This window comes from Colletotrichum destructivum, chromosome 11, assembly GCF_034447905.1.
Source record: "Colletotrichum destructivum chromosome 11, complete sequence".
Classification (NCBI taxonomy): Eukaryota; Fungi; Ascomycota; class Sordariomycetes; order Glomerellales; family Glomerellaceae; genus Colletotrichum; species Colletotrichum destructivum.
The window spans coordinates 1,173,448-1,198,712 of record NC_085906.1 but is presented as its reverse complement, the minus strand read 5'-3'; the positions used below and the strand labels follow the sequence as shown (position 1 = coordinate 1,198,712).

Genomic DNA, 25,265 nt, shown 5'->3' with positions numbered 1-25,265 from the left:
TAGCAGCAGTCAGAATGTCCGCCAACAGCCATCCGTGGGTGCGCATCGTTGGTTGTTTGTTATAATCTCGCTTACACCAGATATCAGGCGAGGCGTCCATGCCATAACATGGTTGACGACATTGAGCGTCAAAGAGGAGCCTCGAGGAGGGATTTGATTGGCTGTTACGCCCCTTCGAAGCGTTCCAACAGTGATGTAACAGTGATGTTCACCCCCCTGCATTTGACCGTGACTTGCCGAGGCGTTCGTACAACAGCGCTCTAAGGAAGAGCTTTGAGGAACATCTCGCCCGCCGCCAGAAACGGGACTTGTTCTTCGCACGTCAGGCCAGACTGCAAGCATTGGAGACAGGCAGGACTTTGGCCGTCGCATTGCAAATTGTTACTCAGCAGGCAAGGGAAGCAGACCTAACGTAATGTAAGCCATGGCACGACGCGTGTGCAACGACGACTCACTACTGAAGAGGGCAGATGAAACTCTATACCCGGCATATCCGCCGTGTGTTGCTGCTCCTTGGGCGCCTTGGACGAATGCGGCGTGAACGCCGAACCCCCTTCTAGTTCCACTACTTCTCCTATGCTTTCTAGAGGGAAATCATGTCGATAGTTGCTGGGGATGGTCTCGTGCGGCCCCGGCTTGGAGAGAAGGGGGCCGTGGAATGGGGTGCCAGAACTGCGAAGCGGACTTATAGACCGGACCTCGTGTTCCAAGTTCGACGATAGATGCCATATCGACCGTCCGCACTGACTCTTGGTGAAAGCCTTCATGCCATATTAGATGAATCTGGTGGATTGCGTATCGTTCCGTTATGCTTCATACGCAAAAGCCAACATTCTGGCAGCATACAGTTGCGTCGCATATGGGGATACGTAGCAGAAGCACTGACCTTGTTCACACAGAGAGTGTGACGGATGCTGCTCCTACAATAACGCACGCCGTTGTCTGTATGGCACTTGAACCATTCGTAGAGCTGATTAAGACTCATAGGTCTGTTTCCGTTACTGAGGAATGCTTTGCGAATCAACTCTGCGTAGGTTTTCCTCATAGGGTGTTGTCTTGTCTGGGTCAATGGAGCCGTCATTGTACAAGATTCTCCGTGGCGTAGGTGTTGGTCTCCGTATGGATTGAAGTCGTGAGTCGACAGACAGAACTTTCTTATGTGCGTAGCCAGATTTGTTGATCTGTATTCCCTGTGGCGGGGTGACTGCGCTTGAGAGTGTTTCTGACATTTTCGGCTCTATCTTTGCAAGTCTCTTTCTTCCAAACGTTGGTTTGATCGCGTTATGTCCCAGTCCAGGGGTGACTTGGGGGGGTTGTGACGCATAACCGGGTAATCCACAAAGGCGTTAGTTAGTGTTTAGAATGCCGGTATAACAACGCAACCAGACTACCGGGCCTCACAACTGGCTCGTTCTCCACTCGGGTTGGGAAGGATCGCCATCGTTCCCTAAGAGTCCGCCTCGCACAATCGCATAGGATATATGTCTGTTGATCGTATTAAACACACATCATATCCACCTGGCTTGCGTGCTAGGCCGCTATTACACCGCTATGTGTACAGTCCACCTCCTGAAGTGCCCACACTGTCTAATGTACGAGTCAATTCGGCAGATGTGCGAGATCATGTCCCCTCACCGGATCTGCCAGCATGGTCGAGCGAGCTCTATTACTACATTTCGCCTTGATGATGGTTGCAACAACCGTCGAGAAAGGCCGGGCCCTTATGACAATAGAGGTTACATCACTGAGGCACCTAGCCCCACACAAGAACTGTATTTGCAGACATTACAACAACAGTTTGTTACAATAGTACAGTAGAAGCCGTAATCGATTTCCAGGTTCTCAAACCAAAATTCTTCCACAGACATTTGTGGATCCCCTCGCTAACCGGATACGTGATGGGACCTAGACGAAACATTCCTTGATGACCTCTAAAGCAAAGCAACATTCTGCTTTTACACTGTGATCGCGGTTAGGACCTATGTTATACATAGTCAAGAATCCACAATCGGCGGAAGTTGTGAGTGCGGTCTCGGATTTATGACAGCTGCTTACGTTTACTTCTTTGAATATACAAAGCGCATATTTGCATGCTGTATGCATCCGTTAATTGATTACCCTCTGCCTAAAGATAGCCTCTCAACCTGGCTTTAGGACTAATTGCGCTGAATCTACGTCTTGAAAATGTTTGGATTGACGGTAACTTTCGGTTGAGAACCAGCCTACCAGCTATTTCGGCCCCGTCAATCAGCTACGTGTCATGCATATATACTTGATCCTGCGAATAGCGCCAATTATAGTCAATTTCTTCTTAGCACTGCAAGCTTATCTTCCTACATCCATAATAAAGCAGCTGCTTTATCATAAATCCTGGTCACAATCCATTAAACCAGTGGCAATGCATTAGAAAACGTCAATTCGCTCAGGAACTGTGGACTGTAAGGAGTTAACTGTCGTACTGTAGCCGATTTGATACAGTATACTCGGCCGTGAGAAATCTCAGGAGATTTCTCACTTGCGTTCTTAGAATTGAAAATGATACAGTACTTGTGTCGCAGTTAATTTCGAGGCTTCCCATCCCCACCCATTAAGCCGACCACGACACTATCGATCGGAGTCTCAGGGCGATGCCGGAAGGACTGCAATGTGGTCTCACACGCAGAGCCCTTCCTAGGTGCAGTACCAAGACTCACAGCCTTGTGCCCGTTCGAATGACTCCATTCTTTGCTTGACATGAATAAGTTGCTGTCTTCGGGGTACAAGAATGTCGTCAAAATCCTCCCAACGGTAAGCTGCTGTAGGCGGCGGCGGAGAACTGCGATGCTTGACGCTCGCACCGCTGTGCATAGCAGCACGGCGCTAGTGACAACTAGCATTACCAACAGGAGGACGAACGCTGGAATACCAAAAACCCAACGGTATTTGATTCGTTTCCCTGTTGGTTTGATGAAGATGGTAACGGCCTTATCCGCTGCAGCGATGTTGCCCGGACCGAGCGTTCCTTTCGTACCGACCACAGCGGAGGCTGCAATATCAGTCCAGACGAGCTTGATGATGTCTGCGATCCGCTCCGAGTCGTTTGACAAGGCCTGCCATCTCTTGAAGACGGGCATGTTCGCTGCACCCCTCAAGTCAAACGGCCAGCTGCTGCTGAATACTCCCTCGTCAGAGTCGCTGTCGAAGAGTGCGTTCATAGCTTTCAATGGAAAGTTGCTACCCGGTAAGTTTCCTCCTGTTACAGCGTCTAGACGCAAACCTGATCCCAAGGAATATCCTGGTAAGTGAAAGGCTGGCTGTTTGACTGTTGAAATATTAGGCCCTAACGCATACTCAGGCGAAAGAAGTCCCCATACTGGACTAATATCCGCCAGTGTTAGGCCCGAGTCTTCCATGCCCCAGACAGGAAACTCATCTGGGTTGTCGTAACTCTTGTTGGTGATTGAGGTAATTATGAGTCCGTCGAGTCCATCAGTTCTGGTCCCATCAAAAGAAAAATTGACTGTTTTTACCACTGCCGTTAAAGCAGCTGCGCATGCATGAATTGACGAAGACCATTTACTGTGGTTATCAAAAATTGTTCCGTCACCGCTGTCAACCCTCTGCGGAACTCCCCGCACCATGCCACAGCCGACATAGATGTTTGAGATATTGGCGAAATCGGCCCCGCCAGCCCCTGAGCAGAGGAGGCGCACGATGCCGAAGTCTCGAGATGTAACGTTGAACGGGTTCAGCCACTTTGCTCCTTTGTCTTTGTAGTAACTGTCTCTCAAGTCGAGATAGTTTCCGAAATTAGAACTGAAGCCAAGAGCACGGTAGTCTGTGTCGTAATTCTGTTCAAGCACAAATTCTTTGCCTAATTTGGAGTCCAAATATGAGAACGCTCTTTGGCCTGTTGTCCGAGAATTGTTTGTCGTCACGTTGAAGTACTGCATTGTCAATGCGTTGTTCAGCCATGCGGCGCGGTAGGCGCGAGCTCGTAGGTCTGGGTTAGATTGTGCATTATCACGATCGTAGGATGGATATGTTTTGTTCATGTCGACAAACCCACCGCGATCTGTCAGCCGTAGATTTGTTATGCTACTGAAGCTGATACTGCTTTTGTTTAACAATATCTCGAAATCTAGGGTCAGGTTCGTGTTGACGCAGCTGGCGATTGGTTCAATGAAAAGAAGGTCCTCGGACCAGCTGGCGCCTCGCTCAATGTTCTTCGGTATGGTGTGGTTGCGGAAGCCGACGCCGCCGGCAATGCCGTCCACTACAAGGCCTTCGACTACCGTAATGGTTGAATCCATGATATGACTCTCTAGTTGACGGTATAATCCAACTGGAACCTCGGTCCCGTTGTCAATATGTAGCATTGGAGTCGTCGTCAGTTGCCGCCATTCGATGTCGAAGAAGTTGGATATTGTTGTCAGATTTGTGGTTCCGCTGGAGAATATCTCACGCACAATCGGCGATACCCTGGAGCTGTATCCGTATGGTAATTCAACGGTGATGTTTGTTCCATTACTGGTGACCATGACCCTGTTTTCAGAGTAGGGGCATGGAGCTAAAACGTAGACCCAGGAGCAGATGCGAGAAAAGTCGTGCACCCCCCGCTGGGAAGTTGCTGAACCGAAAGAGCTCAGGTCTTTGATGTAGGCGAACGATCCAACTCTCGTGCCTAGAGTGTCCATCTGCTCGTAAAGCCCCAGCGGAGTCACAATACTGGTAATTGCAATAAGCACTGCAATACTTGGGACTGCCCAGGAAATCAGGGTGATCTTAAAGCGAGCGCCGTGGGTGAGGACCGAGTCGGAAGCTAGGATAGTAGGCCACCATGTTCTTTGAAGCACGCGACTAGCAATGTTCCTATGCAGTAGTGTTTTAGCGAATGGTCGGAAGAGGCACGTGTAGACTTGCAGAGAAATCCGGGGCTTGTTAGACGAACCATGTAGCAACGGTCTCAGTGTCTCGGAGCAGTCCTGCAATCACCAGGGCCATGATTGTCGGGCACCATATCTGGGCTATGAGTCTAAGTCAGCTCAATAATACCAAAGCAGGCCATTTTAGCCTAAAAGGCCGGCGCAGGGAGTCGAATCATAGACTTACCGACTACGACAGCTGCGGCTATGAAGCCGGCGACGTATCCGATCGTGACCTCAATCATGTTGGCGGACTGGAATAATTGGTAGAGTAAAGGCGTTTTCAGCATTGTCATCAACATCTGGTTTATTATAGCCTATTTATCAGTGGATGTTGAATCGCACCACCAGTGTAGCCATTATTGAATGATTAATTAGCATTTGCTTTGGATGCACAAATAATCCGTTAACTATCTAGTTTGTCAACGTAGTAGACGAAAACGGCAATGTGCAACCGCCGAGCTATAGGATACACCTGCTGATCGAAGGACAAAGAAATAAATGACCGGCTTCAGTGATACGTACTTAAGGTCAAAAACAGCAATGTCTTTCATTTTATTTACCTTCCTACTCTACGGCTCAGCATGTGATTCAGCAAAGAAAATAAGCAATTAGAACTTTAGACATAAGAGAAGCCTGCTATCGAGAGGATAAACAAATCATTGACCGGTAGGCAGAACTTCTAAGTAGGCATAGCATCGCATAGAGCATACAAATGCAACAGATAACAAGGCTATCATAGACTCAAATTTAAGCCAAGTGGTTTCCTCAAATTGAATTTTTGTAGTGATTGCGACGCCACTCCAAAGACCCGACTAGAGGTCTTTCTTTTAAGGTGAACTATAGAGCCACGATAGGCGAAAAATCTTTGTTGCTGACTCACTCTTTCCGATGCCGGATGAATGAAAGCATAACTGGATTTTTTGCGTTTTACTTAGATGTTTCTTGCTGTTGAATTGACACTGCACAAAACTCTGTTTTCGTCTATTTGGTGTAGACGCTAACCATCGAGACAAAGCCCCCTTAGCGCCTGTGGGGGCGATACGCCAAGCTTGATCGTACGGCGACGCCGATGACACATGACAAGCAAAAAGTTGTCAACTTTTGATGTTTAAGAAACAAATAATCCATCAAATCATGAGGGGCTGGAGAGAAAGTAACATGTCAATTCCAGTTCTCCAAGATGATTGAGGTCACGATTGGATACGTTGCCAGCTTTATAGCTGCAGCTGTTGTTATAGGTAAGTTCATGTCTTCCTCACTTTTGCCTGTGTTCTAGGGCTAGCCGACAAGATAATTATTGAAATGCTGACTCTGAAACACAGCCCAGATATGGTGCCCAACAGTCATGGCCCTAGTGATTGCAGGACTACTCCGAGACACGGAGACAGTTGCTACATGGTTCGTCTAACAAGGCCTGGATTTCTCCACAAGTCTACACGTGTCTCTCAGGACCATCTGCTAACATGCTACTGCATAGGAACATTGCTAGTCGCGTGTTGCAAAGAACATGGTGGCCTACTATCCTAGCTTCCGACTCTGTCCTTACCCACGGCGCCCGTTTCAAGATCACGCTAGTTTCTTGGGCGGTCCCTGGTGTTGCAGTACTTATCGCAATCGCCGGTATTGTGACCCCACTGGGTCTTTACGAGCAGCTCGAAATTCTAGACACGAGAGTCGGATCGTTTGCCTACGTCAGAGACCTGAGCTCTTTCGGTTCAGCAACATCCCAGCGGGGGGTGCACGACTTTTCTCGCATCTGCTCCTGGGGCCAAAGCAAATTCGAAGATGGCGATTTTAATTTCAGTCCGGCCCCGTGTCCGTATTCGGGTAACAGCGTCATAGTCAGCGGTGGAAGCAGGACATTGAATTCCTCGATGCCAGATGATTACAGTTTCAATGGGAACAGCATCATCACTGCCAGTGGTAATATGACGTTGACCTTTACGATGCCATACGGTTACAGCTCCAAGATTGCGCCGATGGTGCGCGAGATATTCTCCAGCGGAACTACGAACCAGACAACAATTTCCAACTTCTTCGACATAGAGTGGCGACAACTGACGACACGGCAACATAGATTCGCCGACCACGGGACTGAAGTTCCCGTTGGGTTATATCGCCAACTAGAAAGCCATATCATGGATTCAACCATTAGGGTAGTCGAAGGCCTTGTAGTGGACGGCATTTCTGGCGGTATCGGTCTGCGCAATCACACCATACCGAAGAACATTGAGCGAGGCGCTAGCTGGTCCGAAGACCTCCTTTTTATTGAACCAATCGCCAGCTGCGTCAACACAAACCTTACCCTGGACTTCGAGGTCGAGACAAATCGTAGTTTTACATCTACTGGCATAAGGAACCTCCGATTGACCGACCGAGGCGGCTTTGTTCATATGAATCAAACGAACCCCTCCTACGACTACGAAAACGCCCAAGCTAACCCCGACTTGCACGCCCGAGCTTATCGCGCAGCATACTTCAACAATGCATATACAATGATGTATTTCAACGTTACGGCAAGGACGAACAAGACAGCAGGCCAAAAGGTATGGTCTTACGTAGATTCGACGATGGGCAAAGAATTCCCGATCGCTGACCAACACGGAACAAACTACCGCGCGCTTACTCTCAGCTCCAAATTTGGAAACTATCTCGACTTCACATGGACGGGCCAGTATGGCAGGGGGACGAACCCATTCGGCGTTGCAACGAATGACTTCCTAAATGCAAATCTCGCCTGTTCGGGGGCAATCGGAGACACATTAGCCAACACCTCAAACATTTACGTTCGGTGTGGGCTGCTACGAGGAGTCCCGCAAAGAGTTGACGGCGACATCGATTCCACTCTGTTCGAAAACCACAGCAAATGGTCCTCTTCAATGCATGTCTGCGCGTCTGCCTTGAGAGCGGTGGTGAAAACTGTTGGTTTCACCGTTGATAGCACCAATGATGCTGACGGGCTTGCCGGTCTCCAGGTTACCTCCATCGCCGTCAAGAATTATGGCAGCTCAGATGAGTTTCCCATCTGGGCCATGGAAGACTCTGGTTTATTAATGGCTGGTATCAGCCCCGTATGGGGGCTTGTTTCGCCAGAGTATGCGTCACGGCCTAATGTTTCAACTGTAAAGCAGCAGACTTTCCACTTGCCTGGATATTCCCGTTCTGTTGTGCAAAGCCCACTTAATAGGGGCTTTACGTTTTACAACTTGCCTGCTAGCGACTTCCCATCGAACGCTATGGACTTGCTTTTCGAAGGCGACACTGAAGAGGGTGCCTTAGGGAACAGCTGGCCGTTTGATTTGAGGGGTGCGGCGAATATGCCCGTCTTCAAGAGATGGCAGGCCTTGTCAAACGACTCGGAGCGAGTTGCAGATATCATCAAGCTCGTCTGGACCGATATTGCCGCCTCTGCTGTGGTCGGTACGAAAGGAACACTGGGCCCAGGCAACAATGCTGCAGCTAACAAGACCGTTACCATCTTCATCAAACCAACGGGGAAACGAATCAAGTACCGCTGGGTTTTCGGCATCCCAGCATTCATCCTACTCTTGGCTATGTTAGTTGTAACTGTTGCTATGTTACTGTACACAGCTTTGCAAGCGTCAAGCATTGCAGTTCTCCGCCACCGCCTGCAGCAGCTCACCGTTGGGAGGATTTTGACGACAGTCCTGTACCCGGAAGACAGCAACTTGTTCATGTCGAGCAAAGAATGGAGTCATTCGAACGGGCACAAGGCTGTAAGTCTTGATACTGTACCCCGAAAGGGCATTGTGTGTGAGACTGCATTGCGGCCCTTCCAGCATCACCCTGAGACTCCGATCGAGAATGTTGCGGTCAGCTTGATAGACGGGGGCAAAAGCCATGGGAACTGACTACAACCACCTGGAGTTCTGACTGCTGATTGGCTTGCATGGATCATCACTAGATAATAGAAGGCAGCTTGAGTGGGTGAAGAACTGCAAGTCAGTCTCTAGTACTAGCATCAAATTCAACTTAGGCTACCTTCCGCATTGCATACAGAAGACTGCGGGTTGATCACAGAGGTACATTGTGAATATGAGCCTGAATTAATTCCTGCGGTGAAATCAATCACGCGGCTGAAGTCAACAACAAGCCGCCCCACTAACCAGCGGGGCAAAACCTATATTCATGCCTGGAGTGATGTATCCATGTAGCTAGAAAATGGAGCCTCAGAAGCTCAAGTCATCGTACCTGTAACTTCTGCTTCTGGCACGGATCGAGAGTCGCGCACGTTTGCTTCTACCACTATCACGCCCTACAGTAACCGGTGTTACGAAAGATATCTTCATTTGCGCTGGAGTTCAACACGTTATTGGATGACTATGACTGGCCAGCCTTTGATTCGATAGAAACGCTTCCAGATGCTTACGAAAGCGGAAACGCTCAACGCACATCCGTAAGCCCTGTGGTGATTGACGTAGAGGATGCTCAGACAGTCTTTTAAAGCCCAACCCGAAGCCAATGACAGAGCTAGGCACCTGCGTCTAGTGGCAGACTTCCCTTGTTGCAGCTGGATGACTGGGACGGGACCGAAACATACGATAAGCAACCACCAACCTGTATCCATGATTAGATCGAGTGGAAGTTGACAGCAAACAACAGAGTCGTATTGAAAGACAGCACACCAGACCTTATTCTTGCACCGAATGCCTTTTGGGACCCAAATTTGCGCCATAATAAACTGGACGGCCTGATAAAGAAGAACTTGCCAGCATCCATGTGCGATGAATGAGGCGTGAGTGATGCTGCTCTATCGATGAGTGTTATGCGGAGCTCGAGTGTTTCATCAACGGCATTATAGATTAGGACAAGGGAAATCACGCCTTCTGAGTCCCTTGCCTTGCATATTTTATCCACTACTCGCGAGCATTGCCAATCGCATGAGACCTTCAACTGGAACTGGGCTGGTCTTTGACTAGAGCCTTATTTCCCTCTCAATCGGAAGAACTCCATTTTGCTCACGACGCAAAACCACCTGATCGCAGCAAGATTTAGTCGATGTCATCCTATCCGCCAACATGAAAAGAGTACCATGGATGCTACTCGGCTCTTATGTGACGGCTTGGAATAAAGCCAGTTCAGCGACGGTCAAAGCACAACAGAGTTACTTAAATACCTCACCTACCTGCCTTTGGCTATTCGCCAAGCGTCAGCTTATATGGACACTAACACAAACGTGACTGTATCTAGATATCTTGGATATTGCAACTCTAGTAACGATAAGCTGGTAAAGCCATTGAGCAAGGAGTTCGACGGCCAGGATCGATATGAGTCTATTCGGAACCAGTCGCCACAACGTGGCTGATCTCCTTCGAGCTCATCTCACGGAATAGCCCACTAGTGGCAGAGTACCTCAGATTCGTCTGCTGTCTTCCAGAAAGAGACATCCCAAAAGGGTTGTTGCCTTCTGGAGATGACGAAGTGGATACCGACGAAGCAATTGGCATCTTGAAAGCCTATGCATTCATCCTGCAGCGCGGCGACCCGAACAGGTTCGACATCCATCAGCTGGTGCGTCTGGTGATGCTAAACTGGCTGGGGAAGCAAGGAAAGCAAGAAGAGCAGGTGACGAAGACGATTTACTGTTTGTCTAAGGTGTTTCCGTGGCCATACCACAGAGATAGGGAAATATGGATTGCCTATTTACCGCATGCGCAAGCAGTCTCGGAAGTGAAGAGCTGGTGTACAGACGATAAAGCGTGATGGAGCTTGCTGTCTAGTACAGGAAAATGCTATGATCTGCTGAGAAAGTATAGCGAAGCGGAGAGAATGCATCAGCAGGCGCTGAAGTTGAAGAAGAAGGTGCTGGGACCAGAGAATCCCCCCTTACTCAACAGCATAAACAACCTGGCAGAAGTCCTTCAAAGACAGGGGAAGTATGATGAGGCAGAGCAGATGCATCGACAGACACTGGAGCTGAGGGAGAAGGTGCTGGGACCAGGGAACCCCTCCACATTCGTCAGCATGGACAACCTGGCACTCGTGTTGTGAAGCTAGATTCTACTGCAGTAAAACTCTGTTCTAGATTGAGCTGTAACCGACCTCCAGCTGGAGAATATTGTACACGCTTTACCTGAAACATATGAAAGTAAAGGGTCAAAACATCCACTCTATACAAGTACTACCGGAATTCGAAGAAGGACAGCTGGTTAAAGGGGTTCTTCGCCGTCTATATTTCGTCTATCCTACTATTACTTATATTATGCGAAGAAGAAACAAAGTAGAGAAACAAAATAGAGGAGGCTCTTGAGATCGCCTTGTTATGGGCGGCGATGCCAGGCTTGTGTGATCTCTGGCCTTTGGAACAGCCTCGATCTTGACTCAGACGTCGCCAACACCACCAACAAAAGCAAGGATGGATGCCGCGCCCAGTACATAAAACGACGCGCTCATCACGGAAGCGGCGCTGTAGTATGGTGCTTCGCTATGAGGAGTCGCCGTAGCTAGGGCATTCGTGGCGCGAACGGTGTTGCAGGCGCCGGTACCGTTGTCGTATGGGGCGGGCCTCTGGACCAGTTTGAAATTGGCGCAGCTGATCCGTGTCTTGTTTGCGAAGTGGAATACGAAGCTCCGGTTTCCGAAGAAAGATCCCGGTCCCTGCACAAGCGAAAGATAGCGGTCGATGTATGTCTGTTCATAGTCACGCGTCACGGATCCGTGCTTGCCGCTTAGGTCACCGATCTGGCAGGTCTCCGGCTTGGAGGCGTCGCACGGTGTAGTCTCTCCGCGGTTGAAAGGGTCGTGATGGGCGAGTGCTTTGGTGCAGTTGCCATCCTCTGGGATCGGATCAACATGGAGGTGGTAGGCTCCAGCATGTTAGAATCGACTCGTACCGGGATCGCGCACGTGGTTCTTGACATACTGAAAGGGCCGCCCTCGCTGGGCAGGTTCGAAAAGCCGACTGTGAACTTGACTCCGTTGCCATCCGGAGCTGTCATGGCGACGATGGACCCTCGGACGTTGCCGTTCAACGAGCCTTGGTTGAAGAAGGGCATCTCCGGCAGTTTCGCCTCGTAAACAACACCCTGTGGGTTCGCAACGACTAAGGCATCGCCAAGCTCCTGCAGCAACGAATGTTTAGTAATATTCCTATTGTACGCGCAAATGGCTGGATGCTTGTACCCCGGTTGCTTGCGACTGAGCGCCGACAAAAGCCGCAACTGTGGCAGCAATGACGCAGGAGATCTGCATACTCTGGTGTTATGATCCCAGTCTGTTATTGTATAATGACTGGGCGTGTTGGGTAAGGCTAGGGAAGGAAAAAGAGATAGGAGTAGGCTTTGCAGGTACTGTCTGGTTATATATTGCTTGTAGTTAGTGCTGCTTATCATGTGGAAAACGGTGTACTGAAGCACCGTTAGGTCCTAGAACTATGCGTTCATGGGGCTGGTGACTATTTGCTTAACAGTTGCAGTGCCTCCTCTTGGCGCAGTTGCAGTAGTGGCCTTGTTGTGTGAAAGAATGCTACGTGTGGAAATGGCGTTATGTAGGTTACAACGCGTAACAAGTGGAACAAATAACAACGCACTAATAAGCATCTGGTTGCTTAACTTCTATTTTCCTCGACATGGTTATAGGAGTTACATCTAGATGGTTACAGTCAGTGGTGAATCGAGTCAAATATGGATTACTACGAACCAGACCAGACAATAGCTTTCATGCCATCGGAAATAGACAGGTTCATCACAACGACACGCACTTGGGGTCCGGTCAACCTTTAGGGAAACCACAGGGAAGCCTCGGTCTACCCTTCGCCACGCTAAATAAAATACTTCACCTTGAAATGTCCGTTCGAATACTAAAAACGGAGCTGCAGGGCGGCAAAGCTACCTCGTGATTATCAGCTCGGCAGGTACGGACTTCAGGTAACTACTCATAGTAGAAGTTTCCGGCCCGATAGTGTTAGGGTTTGCGATCAACTACTGCCATCTTAGATCCCCCTGGTGTCAGACATTTGGGGTGCAGTCAATTGCTCGGATCTGCTCGGAATAGAAGTCCCACAGCACAGCAGTTGCTAGAGCCAGGTCAGGCTGAGAAATTCAATGCATTGATCATGTTATTAAAAAGTTTTAACCAAGTTGATGGGCTGGTTGACTACTGGTACGAAATGGCTCTTTCCCTTCCAATCGTTACGTCCTTGTTAATTGTTATCTATCCAGGCAACCACCAACTGTTATTGTAGACGTTAATAATAACTTGGAACCCCTGCGGTTATAATCCTTAACTGTCTATTCAGCTAATCAAAGGTACCATTCGTAGTACATTGGGTCGAACTTTCCCATGTCATGCATGGCTTCGCCGTCTGAATGCTCACAGTCATCGGCCCAGACGATGATTGGTGTGTTTTGCTCACTCCCATCCGGACCTAGTCCCTGTCCTGTCTCAGACTGCAACCGTGACACCACCTCCCACTGTTCGTTTTCGACGTCGACATCCAGTATGGACGCCACACCTCGGGCACCTTCGTACAGCTCAGATGCCCATTTGTCCAGCACGCCATCGTGACAATCGACTGCAGCGCGGGGTGTGGCCAGCGGGCTAGCCACGTTGGCCGAGGAGGCGCGCAGCTTTTTGTAGTCATCTAACCATTGTAACAAAGCTTTCACTTCGCCGAGCGCAATACTTGCGATTTCGGGCACGGTAGCGGAGCCCAAGCAGCGCTGGAGCGCGTCCTTTGCTTTTCTCAGCATCCGCCGCTCGGTCGGCGCATTGGCTATCACCTCGCTTTCTAGATTCGCAATTAAGGTGTTCAGGTCTCGATCCAGTTCAGATTCCATTTTCCTTTACCGAGAGAAACGTATGGGTAGTTCCTTTCTTATGTAGAGGTTGCGGCTGGTCAGTCTTACAGTCTCTCGAGCACAGGTGTAGTTGCCCTGGGCTGTGTTACGTACAGCCGTTTCAATGTGTATAATTAGTTACTTGAGAATATTAAAAAAGAAAATTCTAATTTGATCCTTCTATCCAACTCATGAAGCGTCACAGAGCTGGATCTACAGCATAAAGACAACTGCTGCAAGGCTCCGCACATTACAAAAAGCTCCGTTTGAGATGCGCACTATAACGAACATGATCCCTTAGCCACACGAACCATCAACATATGCTTGGCGACTGGAACACGTATGGCAAACCGCTTATATAACTCTATGCTGACCTCAATGTCGAGTGTGGATGGCTTTTCTGCAAAAGCACTTTTCATCATGGAGGACGCCAAAACACTCGTCAAGCAAGCTGTGCGTGCATTTTACAGCCCCGAGCAAGTTGTAATAATCGATGTCCTATCATATCACGATATGTATGTTCTCAAAGCCTAGAGGTATTAATCAGCCGGCTTGCTAAACCTTTGGATACAGCCTATCAATGACCCAACTGCGCTCCTGGTCCATTACGCATGACCAAAAGTCGCTGAGAAAGGCCTGCGCCGAGCTGGAACGTGCGAAGCTCGTTTGTACGTGAGTGCCTATGAATAGAACTCCACCATGCTTGTCTTTCGCGCGTCCCTCAAACAGAGCACGCGAGGCGCGAGAATCTGCACCGTTTTCACCAGCAGTAACAGCTTTGCAGGCGACAGTTACACGAAGACGAGTCATACATCTTTCTCGACTACTACCAAGCCGTTCATGCAATCCAATACATGGTCCACGAACTAAGACGCCAGGTCCTTGACGAAAACAAGCAAGTATCCACTACGGAGATCGTAAGACACTATACTTGCCCTAGATGCACTACCAAGTGGCCGTTGATCGATGTCATCGACAACGCGGACCGTGACGCTGGCTTTTTGTGTAAGCGCTGCGTTACTCCAAGCATCCTGTGTGAAGAGCCGGTCAGGCCAGACCCGTTGCCACGCTTCCACAAGCAGTTCGCGCCTTTCATACACGTACTGGAGCGTCTTGACAGCAAAAGTGTTCCAAGGGCGGTTTTTGAAGATCTCTATGCACAGAACTATCCCGAGGGCGGTGGTGATACATACAAACGGCGATGCTCTTAGTTTCGGATGCCCATGTGTTTTTCGATGTGTCCGAGGCGACTATGGACTGTTGTTACATGCTGGGACACAAGCGACCTTTCTCTTGCGATTGACGAAAGATAGTTTAGCCGGTCATGTAGACCAGTCACTTGTTAGAAATTAGGAGGTTCATGAAGCAAAAGGCGCGTGTAGACGGCGAATGACAGTAGAAACCTCTAATTTCTGGCTGTAATGGATACGGTTGCTATTGTGCTTGAAACCTAGAGAGGCTGTTGATCTACTACATTTCAGTCATGTTAACAAGTCTATAAAGTTATATTTATCCCGATGAAATGATCAGCAGCATGCTACCAGTCCCACGATGGAAGCCTGCTACCAATCTACCTAACCAGGTAAACACAAACGGCCAAGCCATCATCAGACTCGCGCCTTTTAACCGTATGAGTAGCAGCTTCCATCATTTCCAAAACCCACATCCTCTGCCCCTCCCACCGCTTGTTTCACTGCTGGAATGTCCGTAGGCTCAGCAGCTTCGAGGAAACTGCTCCAATCTACAGTACTGCCTGCCGCTTTAGGATTGTCTCTATCCTCTTAGAAACTGATGTTCACCTGGAATTTGATCTTGAGAAGGCCTCCAGTTTGTAGAGTGGCTTCTGTGCTGACAGATCTGCCTCCCTTGGCATGGCTAATGATGCCACCAAAGGTCACTCGCTGCCCATCAATGCACGCCGTAATCTGGTATGTCGCAGGTGGTATGTTTTCCTTGTTATCGTCGTCATAGAAAGACACGTTTTCTAGTAACCCGTTTCCAGGTGTTGCTGGCGATCCTACATATGAGGTCTGGGTTGGCTGATGTGGAGGCATCTGCTGGCCAAAGGGTGGTTCGAGGAGTGGGTCTTGTTGATGTGGCTCTTGAGATTCAGGAACTACTTCTTCCAATGGCTTTCGCGGTTTTTGATCCATCTTTCTACAAGCACTTTGAATGGGTTCCTTTGAGTCGTTCAAGTATACTGGCTGGACCTCCTGGGTCTTCTGAGATGTAGAAGGGGCTTCAGTGTAGTTACTAAGGGGGTCTGGTAGATGCTGAAATTTTTCTGCGGGAGAGGTTTAGGCTGTGAGTTCTGCCTATGTATGCCCCTATTTATAATCAAACGGCTTCCAGAGCAGTCTTCAAGAATTTTGTCTGTCAAACACAAAGCCCTATTATCCTACATGCACGTCACCATGTGGCGTGTAGGCGTTGACTTCCAGGGAATGCAGGCTGCCTGGCCCACCGTCTCGCCCAACGTTGGTTAGTCCCTTCCATTATGCGTAGGTTTCTAAACAGTCGTTGGCTCCCTATTGTTGTGCCAAGTTAACGTGCTCTAATAAACGTGTCAAGGTTGTTGGCAACTATGCTCCCAACCGATGCGTATGACACCATCAGTCATTCACAAGCAGTTTGCTACGGTCCAGATCCATAGGCGGTCTGTCAGCGCTTACTCAAAATGTAGAAAGATTCCGACCCCGATCGCAAGCATAAACATAAAAAACCAGTGCTCCTAGACTTTGAATTCCCAATATCACAGCAAAGAGTATAATTCATGTTTCGGGTGGCAAGAACGATAGATGTGCGCGTCTTCCCACGCCGTCGATGAGGCCGTGGCCTGCTTTGCGCCCACTACAAGCGTCCACAACTCGTACGATTAAGACGTAAGACTGTATGGAGAACGCATACTGGTGGTTGATGCGCGGCATGGGAGCTACACAAAGCTGAGAGTATCAGTCAGCACATGTCTCGCCTTCTTCATCAGCGGGATACTTACTGTACGTCTAGAATAACAATGGGAGTTACCCTTGTCGACTTAGGCAGATAGTACGCAGCAAAAATAACAACAGTCCATAGTTTCTATCCCGAGATTTCACCTAGAGAAGTTCATGCTATGGTATCGTTTAATTTGATGGAATACCATGGTGTCATAAGGTGTTGGACGGGTGAATGCTGGTCATATGAGTGCGGCACAGCTATTTCATAAGGCACCCTGCGATGTACAAAAATGGGGCAACTATTCTCAAAGGGCCCATGTGTAAGACGGCAAGAGATTACACCATGACTAATGTCACGTTACGTAGTGACATAACCGTTATTCACACCCGCTCGTACCCCTGGTATAACATGGACCAACGTCCTGGATGTTTGCAACAGCAGAACAATAACAACATTAAGGCTGGATAATGTACAAGGTCAATACAGACTAGTAGTCTTCCTTAGAATTATTAGGTTTACGGAATTGGCTGCAGGGCCCCAAGCCCAAAAACCAGCTTTCAGCCATCTATATCTACTAATCAGCCCAAGTTCCTTTCTCCAGTCCCCTCAATCCGTCTAGACATTAATTTCATCAACAACATCCTCCTCTTCCTATGACTCATTTTTTGATGGCCAACTCAGCCTCACCGAGTAAGAAGCCCAGGCGTTCCCACTATGGGCGGGGCGGGGCTGGGAACGTTTACGATATACAACGGACGAGGAGCTCAGCCAGCGAGCCCCAGCTCCGCAGCACTGAAATCGGTGGTTCCCCTACGAAATCCCACACTATTAAGGAAGGTGCACGGAAGAAAGTATGGGACTGGTTTAGGAGGCTCAGCATGTGATGAGATAGATACACGGTTGTGCCTCAAATCGGCCATGAATGGGAAGAAACGCAATGATTGAGGAAAGCTAGTCTTATTGAGGTATTGGCGTTCTTTGAAACGAATCCAGTTACGCAGCATAAGCTTAATTAAGAAAGGAATCCCATTATTTCCCATTGACAGGCCATGCAATGCTAGAATACCTCTTCAGATGATTGAGGTTCGTCTGCAGCCCATTCTGTGCAGGTGGGGCTGCCTTTGCCCAGTCCTGTTCATGTTACTGATGAAGCCTAACATCGTTTTCTCACCTCAGACATGACATACCCAGGGGGCACGCTGGAAGAATCAGCCAATCATCAGGTCCCCTGCGTGGCCAGGTGCCCCAGAAGATAAGGAACGGAGCGGCCAAGGTTCATTTGATTGGCGGATGCTTCAACCTGCCTCTCCTAGCGCATCGGATGTTGCCATTGCCGCCTTTTCGATGGTGTTTGATATGCTCCGTTCCAATGCATTCAGCAGAAGGCTGCCGACATCACAGTTGTAGGAGAGCAGGATTTGAACGTACGTAGTTGACTACATAGGATGCATATGTACGAAAGGGCAATATTAGGGCGGGTGAATAGTGAGAAGGGGGATTATGCGAAGCGCCCGAAATCTCCACCACCGGTAGCATACCAAGACATGGTGTTCAGCTAGCCACTAGATCGGCTTTTGAAATGCTATCGCTGTGGTCGCACCGTTTCTTGCTGCAATAAACATAGTCCGGTGGGGGGATGCTCACGCCTGGCCAAGCAACATTGACCGCTTCGGCGAGGTTTGGGCCGAGATTGACAACCTGGTGATATGTGCCCGGCATCGTGACAATGAGCTCGCCCGGCCCACAGAAGACGATGTTGAACCTTACCTTCCACCTGCCGAGTGTTTCTGTGGTGAAGAGGGTGTTTTGATGGCGTACGAACTGCGAACACTTGGCAGTGGTATACGGACGGTGTCTCTGGGCTTTAGACCTCTTCACGCGTTGCTGCATGCACTGCTTGACACAACTCTCAAACCTTTCGATGTTCCCCTGCCCCGGCTCGAGAATCAGCCACGCCTTAGAGGCTCCCCAGCGAACCAAGTTCACCGATGGCACAGAAACATCCTCAAGGTGCATGCCACTGCAGGTTAGGGCATCATTTGTGTAATAGAGGTAGGGAGTGGTGATACCGGGCTTTACACGGTTGCTGAAGGCCTTTTCGAGAAGGTCACCGCATAAAAGCACTGGCGGTTGGGATCTCTCCAAAGCGTCCCAGTCGCCAATATAGTAGTGTGTGAGCTGGGAAGGACCTAGACCACTTCTTGTATTTTCGGATGCAGGCGAGAAGATACCTTGTCGCTCTGTTACGGCAGCTTGGGCGGAAAGATCTACTGTTATTTCCCCAGCAACGACGTTGATGGCATCGTACTCGATGATAAAGTTTCCGTCATCCTCCTCTGGCTGGGATACTCTCATGGCGTAGTCGTCTACTCGGCTACCATCTCCGTCGTCGGACGAACGGAACTTGATTTGGCCGCCGGTATGTAGGTTATAGTCGGTTACTGTGACTTTAGCGAAACCTTTGGCGACGACATCCCTGTTCTGACAAATATCACCTAGCGTCTTGCTCGTTTTGACTCCCAGATCCTGAAGGGTACATCTAAATCCCACGTTATTTAGCCTACCGGGCTGGTCGTCATGGAGACCGGAGCTTTCCCAGTTGAGGGCTGGTTGAGACTCTTGCCTTGGTCCGCTTGTTGGACTTGTTCTGCTAGATTCATCCATATAATTCATCTTGAGCTGCCTATAGGGACAGTATTTTGCAAATCTATTTGATTAACAGTGGTGTGGTTTCTACAACGTTTTAATACTAATACAACAAGGTGCTTGTGGTTCTGCAATTAAAGGTGGAATAACGTAAAGCTGACCGCAAGGCAGCAGGAGTCCAAGGCCAATGTTCATTATCTACAAAGTTTGTCCTTAGAGTGCAGGTACACTCCGATGTATTGCGAGTAACGTATGCTTCTTGTGCTATTTCTCTGTCCTAGGGATAGACTAAACAATTTGTTAAACCTGAGAAAAGATGCTATAATAAGCCTAGGCCACTTGCTTGCCCTATAATTAGCACTCCAACTAATTACGTCAACTAGTATGTACTAAATGGTATTTATTGTGCGATCGAAGTTCCCCTAAGGCTGCTTATATTACACACGTCGACTTTAATAGATTAGTTAGCATTCTAACCTTGATAAAAATCAAAGGTAGTATAGACGCTATTTCTAAGCGGCAAAAGGGCAATTGGATAAGAAGTCTTTTAACTTACCATAACCAGCATATTTACATCGAAATAGGTATTGCAGAGCGGGATTTGCTTAATTAAGCTTGATGTGATGCTGCTAGGCGGTTGGCTTGAAGGCGATGCATCTCGGCCGCGTTCAAATCCGTTGCTGGCGTGTTAATCGACGATCGCGCCATGATCCTTCACGCAGCCTATAGCTCGCAAGAGTATCAAAAGCTGTAGCTTTAAGTCTACAATCCTCTTCAGGTTCTCCTCGACTTTTCACCAAAGACAATAAAGCATAGCATGGTATTCTGTAATATCTACTGCGCCTTTTAATATAGTGCAGCACAATCCACGCGATTAAGATGACAGCAATTAAACTCGCAGTTTTGTTATACTTAGTAGCCGCTGGCTTTTTTTTTGCACCGCTTGAACACCCACGTCACAGACAGGTAGACAAACGTCGAAGGCTTTAATATAAATGTGTTCTCTCCCAATCCCACATTCGTCTTTAGTCCAAAATTCAAGCGGGGACAATGAGGGTACGTTGGTGTTCGCTGGCAGTTTCTCTTACGTACATAGGCATTTGTTCTTCCACCATTGGATCAACGCCTTTACCAACGACAGCAACCGCTTCAAACGAGTCACCCGCTGAAGTACGGTCTTCGTCGCTGCCAAAGGAGAGCATCATCGCCGGCCAAGCTCTTGCATTTACTTTGTGTGCTGCAGCTGTCCTAGTCGCAGTTCTAGCTATCGTCTGTCTTGTTCGGCAGAAACGGCAACACCATCCGGGCTTCAAAGCCTCCGGCGATAGGTCCCACTTTTCGTCCCAAGCAACAAGAAAAAGAGGCTGTACGCCTGGAAGTCTTCCCCAGTCTCCCCCTTGTGTTCACAAAGTGGAGAGGTCCTATCCCCAACTTAGCATTAGCCCTCCCTACCTACGCTCAAATCACGTATCTCTTGTAAGCCAGTAGTCAATTTGTTAATAATGCAGATACAACAGTAATGCAGAACCACAAATACGCAGCTGTAGTAGCAGATGGCAAATCATCTGGACTCGACCTAAGTACATGCTTAGGATTTATTGTGCAGTACGGCTACTCTATTGCCTCTAATGTTAAAACTTTTATATAGTACTGTAATATATCTCCTAGAAACCCTTTTTGTTAGTAAGACTATGTTTGCTATCTTGTTTACAACAGGGCTTTCTTACTAACAAACTCCCCTCTTGGCCGATATTGCTCTAGTGAATCGGTTATCTTACACAAAGCTGGCCGCTCTACAGGAAGCTAGCCTTTACTAATTAACCTCTTGCTATGTTTACTTCCAGCTATAGAACAGTCTACTTCTAACCTAAGTAGCTTCTACTTGGTGAACTAGTTTTTCAACACACGTTTAATAGTTTTACATAAAAAGGCTTCCTACAATTAAGTACTATGTGAAACTGCTAGCTTTTAGGGACGTAATAACAACTATCCTATTCCTTACAGTCTCTTACAAAAGCGCCGACTGCCGTCGTTTCAGATCTTGTACCCAGATGTCACATTCCTGTTCAGCCCAATAATCAATTATGTTATCCCACTCCTTGGCTGGTCTTGTACGGTTCACATACACCACCTTCCCGTTTTGTTCATGAGGAGCCTCCGCAAAGTCTCTGATCAGATACTTGACTCCGTATGTTGTGAGGCTTGTACCCATGATCAGAAGGATATCAGGACGTTGGTGCAGATCTTGTTTAACAACCTCATTGATGTATTCGGCTTGCGGGTTTTCTTCACCATAAAGCACAATGTCGGGCCTGAGCGTTCTAATTGCTGTTGGACGCTTCCCCTTTTCCACTCTGTCAGCAGATAGCTTGGCACAGCCTGGACAAAAAGGCTCCTTTCCGGCCAAAATCCCCTTTTCATAGTTACTATCATCCCAACTATATACCTTAGAACAGAAGGAGCATCGTAAGCAATGGACAGATCCATGGAGGAGAACATATTCCATTCCTCCGGAGACACATAAGGAGCTTGATTGGCCGTTGGCCTGGTGTTTGAAATGAATCCCAGGCCCTTTTTGCAAATCAGTACAGAGACCAACTTTATCCTCAAGGCAGTCGATGTTTTGAGTGTAGCACCGAACTAGCTTGCCAGCACGGTGTAGGTCATTGATGAAGTGATGGGTTTCTGTTGGATTGGCATCTTTAGCCATTTTGTGCATCCTAGTTACTTCTTTGTAAAAGCAGGACTTCTTCTCTGGATCAGAGAAAACTGATGAGTGGAAAAGCGAGCGTCTGTAGCGGGAGTTATTGCTGTTTTTCGATCGGTAGTCCTAAGTCTAGTGTAAGAAGATCGCCAAAGGGAGAACGCTGAATCAGGCTTACTGGAATACCTGCTTTTGTACTGATACCGGCCCCAGTAACAACGACGACTCTTGATGCAGTACTAATCAGACACGCAATGTTTTCCAGATGGATGTAATCTTGTGGTTGAACATAAGTGATAGACATTTTAAAAACAGGTAGCAGAAGGAGTTGATTTCAAAAGTAACTTGAAACAATAGGGGAATGGTGAGGCTAGTTGTAGGGTAGTCGATTGGTAAATGTGCTAATCGAAAAGCTAGCACTTGCAATTGCAAGAAGTACTTTATATATCCAGACCACTGAACCTTGGCGTCTTTCTTACAGTCATTCAAGTGGGGACTTATGGATGACTGAATAAAGTAGATGACAGTAGCCAGCAGTATTACCGACTGCGGCTTTTGGGGACCAATCGTTGAAGACGCTGGGGAGGCGGAGGGTGACAGAATGGATAGACTCAAGGCGCACTTGCAATTGATCCCTGCAACAAGTCAAGAGCGATAAGTATAGAGAGGCTCTACAAGCGGCGAATCAGTTTGCAATGGATTGGTTTCTCGAACTGAATTCTATCCTGAATGACGGAGTGAATCTGGGCAATATATTGCACTGCTGTTTGCAAGTAACATCAATAAGTTCTAACAGGAGAAAAAGAATGATCAAATAACTCGATACATTCCATGATCTAGTCTGCTACCTTTCTTACAATAGAACTTACTTAACTGCATAGGTAATGTGTATTCCTGTGTGATGAAAGTTGCAATGAAGTAAGTCTGCCGTCTTGTATTGATATAAGTACTTACGGCTGTTTGATTAGTTGATCACAAAGGGCCTTCTGCTGTCATGCGGCTGCAACGGCAGACACAGGCTGGTTCTCGGGAGACATCCGCTGAATGGTGCGCATAGAGCTTGCGGCTTTTGAGTCAACGAGCTGGTTCTTGAATCTCAATAGGGTTTTGATCAGGGAGCGTTGCGCAACACCTATTATGTACGCCTTTTACTGTAAAGCGCACTACAAAATCCATTACTACTCTCCACACCTGTCCCTAGCCCAAGAGTGTCAGCCCACGTTATTTGTCGCAGGGGGTATACCCAGCGCCCACAGCCCTCGGAGAGATATATGCCCGCAGGATGGGCCTTTCAGGGAGTGTGTTACTATTCATCGACCGATTAGAAGCCCCTCTGCTAGAGTCCCTACAGTATAACCGCACTTTCACAGCCTATTTCTATGCGTCTGCCGCGACGTATTAGAGTGTGTACGGTTCTCACTAGATCTTTCATTTGCCTCCCATGGCTCAGGTTAACTTACGTCGTCTCGACTCGCCTGGCATTCCCGAGCCTGTAAGCGGCTGTTTTAAACTCTTGTCTGTGCCGCCTGGAGTTCTACAAAGGCACGGTGACATATGCGTGTCCGCAGTCGCACAGATGTTCCTAATAGAAAGACGTCGACGGTTGCTTTGCAGGACTTCTCTTTGTTAAGGGCTGAGTGACGTTGGCTGTATGGGTTGGATACTTACTAACTATAGTTTCGTGCTTCTGTCAACAGGGCGAAGGAGTCACAACTGGCGTAAGTCCTGAGAGGTTTTGGATCGCCTGCTGGGCTGGTAGTAAGCTGCATCACAGGCAGCTTCTAGGTCCTCAAATCAGATCTGTAAGACGCAGGACCCTAGCATAAACCTTGAATCAGGCCATACTGCATAGCCTGCCTGCGGTCGATGCATTGACAGCCAACAGACTCGATTGGGAAGTACGTGCATGGAGGCTGCACTTGATTGCCAGGAGTAAGCCCGTGGACACCGGCTGTTTGCTCATGACAGCCCTGAATGGATAACGCCGAGCTGTACCTTCGCAACTGCGATGCATCGAGAACACACAGGTCATAGGCTGGGCTCACCGGAGTGGCACCAGGCGCCCGGGCCCACTGGCGCCTCAATAAAAGGGCTAGGGGGATCATTGGCCCGTGGGGGGAACGTTTGGATAGAAAAGCGGGCTTCTCTTCCCACCTAGATGAGGGGCGCAGGTCGAAATAACACAACCAACTGACCGCTATCTGCCCATCAGCGACTCGACCAATCTGTGCAGACCCAGCCTGTGACAGGAAATTTAACTGTTAAATTATGTGTTACAGCATATCTAACGTCCGGATGATCGTAGGGGGCCATTTGAAGGCATTGCCTGTCACGTACGTCCTTTAAATGGTGTTTATTCTCGACCGTTCTTTCAAGGCTTTCCACAACAATCCTGAGCCACTCTTCTAATGCATGCTGAATTGGTGGCGAATCGGCCCATGTGCCATTCCGCTTACTTTGAAGATCTCAGATTACCAAGGATTTGTCCCACCCGAAAAAGCGAACCTGGTTCTGCACGACTCCCGCGGCTGAAGGAATTGCCAAACGCGACATGGCCAACAGTGTCAGGTGTTTCTTGTAGACGGATTACCTGCTGCCCTCCGTCCCCAACACCACACAGTCGCTGCTCCCCGCGGCCAAGGCAGGCCATCATGTACACTCGCCACAACACCATCCGGAATTGTCCGCCCGCTAGACTAAGAGAGCCTCTTCAACTCAATGCCGCAGATTACCCTGATTTACGGATCCCGTCTCAAAGAGAACCTCCAGTTGTTAAGGGTAAGCATTAACTTAAAAAATAGGGAAGCAAATCTAACAGTGTGTTTGCAGCGCAGCATCAAGCCCTAGCCCAGAAGCCACACACAACAAGAGCGCCATGGAGCATTGCCCCGCACAAATCTCCACACAAGAGACATAGACTACGTGTAAAATTGGAGACGGTACACTGTGCTTTGCTCTCTCGACAGCAAAGTTTAGAGGCGACAGCAAAGGTTAGAGGCGCCATCAACGATCTATTCTGTCTGCAGGCAAATGTGTTACTGCAATTCTCATTTGAAAGCTACCGAACTACTGGAGGACAATACGTTACTGCAACGACGCCAACTGAACAAATTTGCATTTGCGACACATCGACAAAACCCGGGACACTCAGGTACAACTGTCCTACACATGCGTCTAGATAGGCTGTTGATCATTAGGTGTATTTCACTCATGTATAAAGGTTCTTGTAGTGCTGAATAGCCAATTCAGTAGTTAGAAATATTTAAATGCCAG

The 25,265-nt window shown here is 48.4% G+C and overlaps 11 protein-coding genes across 11 annotated transcripts; 4 read left to right on the top strand and 7 right to left on the bottom strand.

The window, feature by feature from the left end:
• Positions 1 to 260: 260 nt before the first annotated feature.
• CDEST_15449 (Putative zn(2)-C6 fungal-type DNA-binding domain superfamily) lies at positions 261 to 767 on the bottom strand (the record flags this gene model as incomplete). Its single annotated transcript, XM_062931605.1, has 2 exons — positions 261 to 407; positions 456 to 767. 2 exons carry the CDS (start codon positions 765 to 767, stop codon positions 261 to 263), a joined length of 459 nt encoding a protein of 152 aa, XP_062787656.1.
• Positions 768 to 2,558: 1,791 nt separating this feature from the next.
• CDEST_15448 (uncharacterized protein) lies at positions 2,559 to 5,149 on the bottom strand (the record flags this gene model as incomplete). Its single annotated transcript, XM_062931604.1, has 3 exons — positions 2,559 to 4,851; positions 4,931 to 5,006; positions 5,092 to 5,149. The coding sequence occupies 3 exons, from the start codon at positions 5,147 to 5,149 to the stop codon at positions 2,559 to 2,561; spliced, it is 2,427 nt and encodes an 808-aa protein (XP_062787655.1).
• Positions 5,150 to 6,087: 938 nt separating this feature from the next.
• Positions 6,088 to 8,779, top strand: CDEST_15447 (uncharacterized protein; the record flags this gene model as incomplete). The annotated part of the gene is made up of 3 exons (XM_062931603.1): positions 6,088 to 6,145; positions 6,230 to 6,305; positions 6,385 to 8,779. The coding sequence occupies 3 exons, from the start codon at positions 6,088 to 6,090 to the stop codon at positions 8,777 to 8,779; spliced, it is 2,529 nt and encodes an 842-aa protein (XP_062787654.1).
• Positions 8,780 to 10,697: 1,918 nt separating this feature from the next.
• CDEST_15446 (Putative tetratricopeptide-like helical domain superfamily) lies at positions 10,698 to 10,919 on the top strand (the record flags this gene model as incomplete). Its single annotated transcript, XM_062931602.1, has 1 exon — positions 10,698 to 10,919. The coding sequence occupies one exon, from the start codon at positions 10,698 to 10,700 to the stop codon at positions 10,917 to 10,919; it is 222 nt and encodes a 73-aa protein (XP_062787653.1).
• Positions 10,920 to 11,249: 330 nt separating this feature from the next.
• On the bottom strand, positions 11,250 to 12,119 carry CDEST_15445 (Putative superoxide dismutase-like, copper/zinc binding domain superfamily; the record flags this gene model as incomplete). The annotated part of the gene is made up of 3 exons (XM_062931601.1): positions 11,250 to 11,704; positions 11,791 to 11,989; positions 12,051 to 12,119. 3 exons carry the CDS (start codon positions 12,117 to 12,119, stop codon positions 11,250 to 11,252), a joined length of 723 nt encoding a protein of 240 aa, XP_062787652.1.
• A 1,049-nt stretch (positions 12,120 to 13,168) lies between these two features.
• On the bottom strand, positions 13,169 to 13,705 carry CDEST_15444 (uncharacterized protein; the record flags this gene model as incomplete). Its single annotated transcript, XM_062931600.1, has 1 exon — positions 13,169 to 13,705. The coding sequence occupies one exon, from the start codon at positions 13,703 to 13,705 to the stop codon at positions 13,169 to 13,171; it is 537 nt and encodes a 178-aa protein (XP_062787651.1).
• A 420-nt stretch (positions 13,706 to 14,125) lies between these two features.
• Positions 14,126 to 14,916, top strand: CDEST_15443 (Putative transcription factor E; the record flags this gene model as incomplete). The annotated part of the gene is made up of 3 exons (XM_062931599.1): positions 14,126 to 14,220; positions 14,279 to 14,377; positions 14,490 to 14,916. The coding sequence occupies 3 exons, from the start codon at positions 14,126 to 14,128 to the stop codon at positions 14,914 to 14,916; spliced, it is 621 nt and encodes a 206-aa protein (XP_062787650.1).
• A 3,277-nt stretch (positions 14,917 to 18,193) lies between these two features.
• Positions 18,194 to 19,221, bottom strand: CDEST_15442 (Putative JmjC domain-containing protein; the record flags this gene model as incomplete). The annotated part of the gene is made up of 2 exons (XM_062931598.1): positions 18,194 to 19,168; positions 19,207 to 19,221. The coding sequence occupies 2 exons, from the start codon at positions 19,219 to 19,221 to the stop codon at positions 18,194 to 18,196; spliced, it is 990 nt and encodes a 329-aa protein (XP_062787649.1).
• Positions 19,222 to 21,296: 2,075 nt separating this feature from the next.
• Positions 21,297 to 22,296, bottom strand: CDEST_15441 (Putative Sirtuin family, DHS-like NAD/FAD-binding domain superfamily; the record flags this gene model as incomplete). Its single annotated transcript, XM_062931597.1, has 2 exons — positions 21,297 to 22,118; positions 22,171 to 22,296. 2 exons carry the CDS (start codon positions 22,294 to 22,296, stop codon positions 21,297 to 21,299), a joined length of 948 nt encoding a protein of 315 aa, XP_062787648.1.
• Positions 22,297 to 23,106: 810 nt separating this feature from the next.
• On the bottom strand, positions 23,107 to 23,767 carry CDEST_15440 (uncharacterized protein). The gene is made up of 3 exons (XM_062931596.1): positions 23,665 to 23,767; positions 23,453 to 23,608; positions 23,107 to 23,377 (listed from the first exon to the last, which is right to left on the bottom strand). The coding sequence occupies exons 1-3, from the start codon at positions 23,759 to 23,761 to the stop codon at positions 23,370 to 23,372; spliced, it is 261 nt and encodes an 86-aa protein (XP_062787647.1). The 5' UTR covers positions 23,762 to 23,767; the 3' UTR covers positions 23,107 to 23,369.
• Positions 23,768 to 24,303: 536 nt separating this feature from the next.
• Positions 24,304 to 25,265, top strand: CDEST_15439 (uncharacterized protein). Its single transcript, XM_062931595.1, has 2 exons — positions 24,304 to 24,770; positions 24,822 to 25,265. Exons 1-2 carry the CDS (start codon positions 24,401 to 24,403, stop codon positions 25,172 to 25,174), a joined length of 723 nt encoding a protein of 240 aa, XP_062787646.1. The 5' UTR covers positions 24,304 to 24,400; the 3' UTR covers positions 25,175 to 25,265.

Bases quoted from the DNA above. Each gene is read 5' to 3' on its own strand.
- CDEST_15439 (XM_062931595.1), top strand. From the start codon at position 24,401: ATGCATGCTGAATTGGTGGCGAATCGGCCCATGTGCCATTCCGCTTAC. The intron at 24,771-24,821 runs GTAAGCATTAAC...GTGTGTTTGCAG, and splicing joins AGAACCTCCAGTTGTTAAGG to CGCAGCATCAAGCCCTAGCC.
- CDEST_15440 (XM_062931596.1), bottom strand. From the start codon at position 23,761: ATGCAGCTTACTACCAGCCCAGCAGGCGATCCAAAACCTCTCAGGACT. The intron at 23,609-23,664 runs GTTAGTAAGTAT...AACAAAGAGAAG, and splicing joins GACAGAAGCACGAAACTATA to TCCTGCAAAGCAACCGTCGA.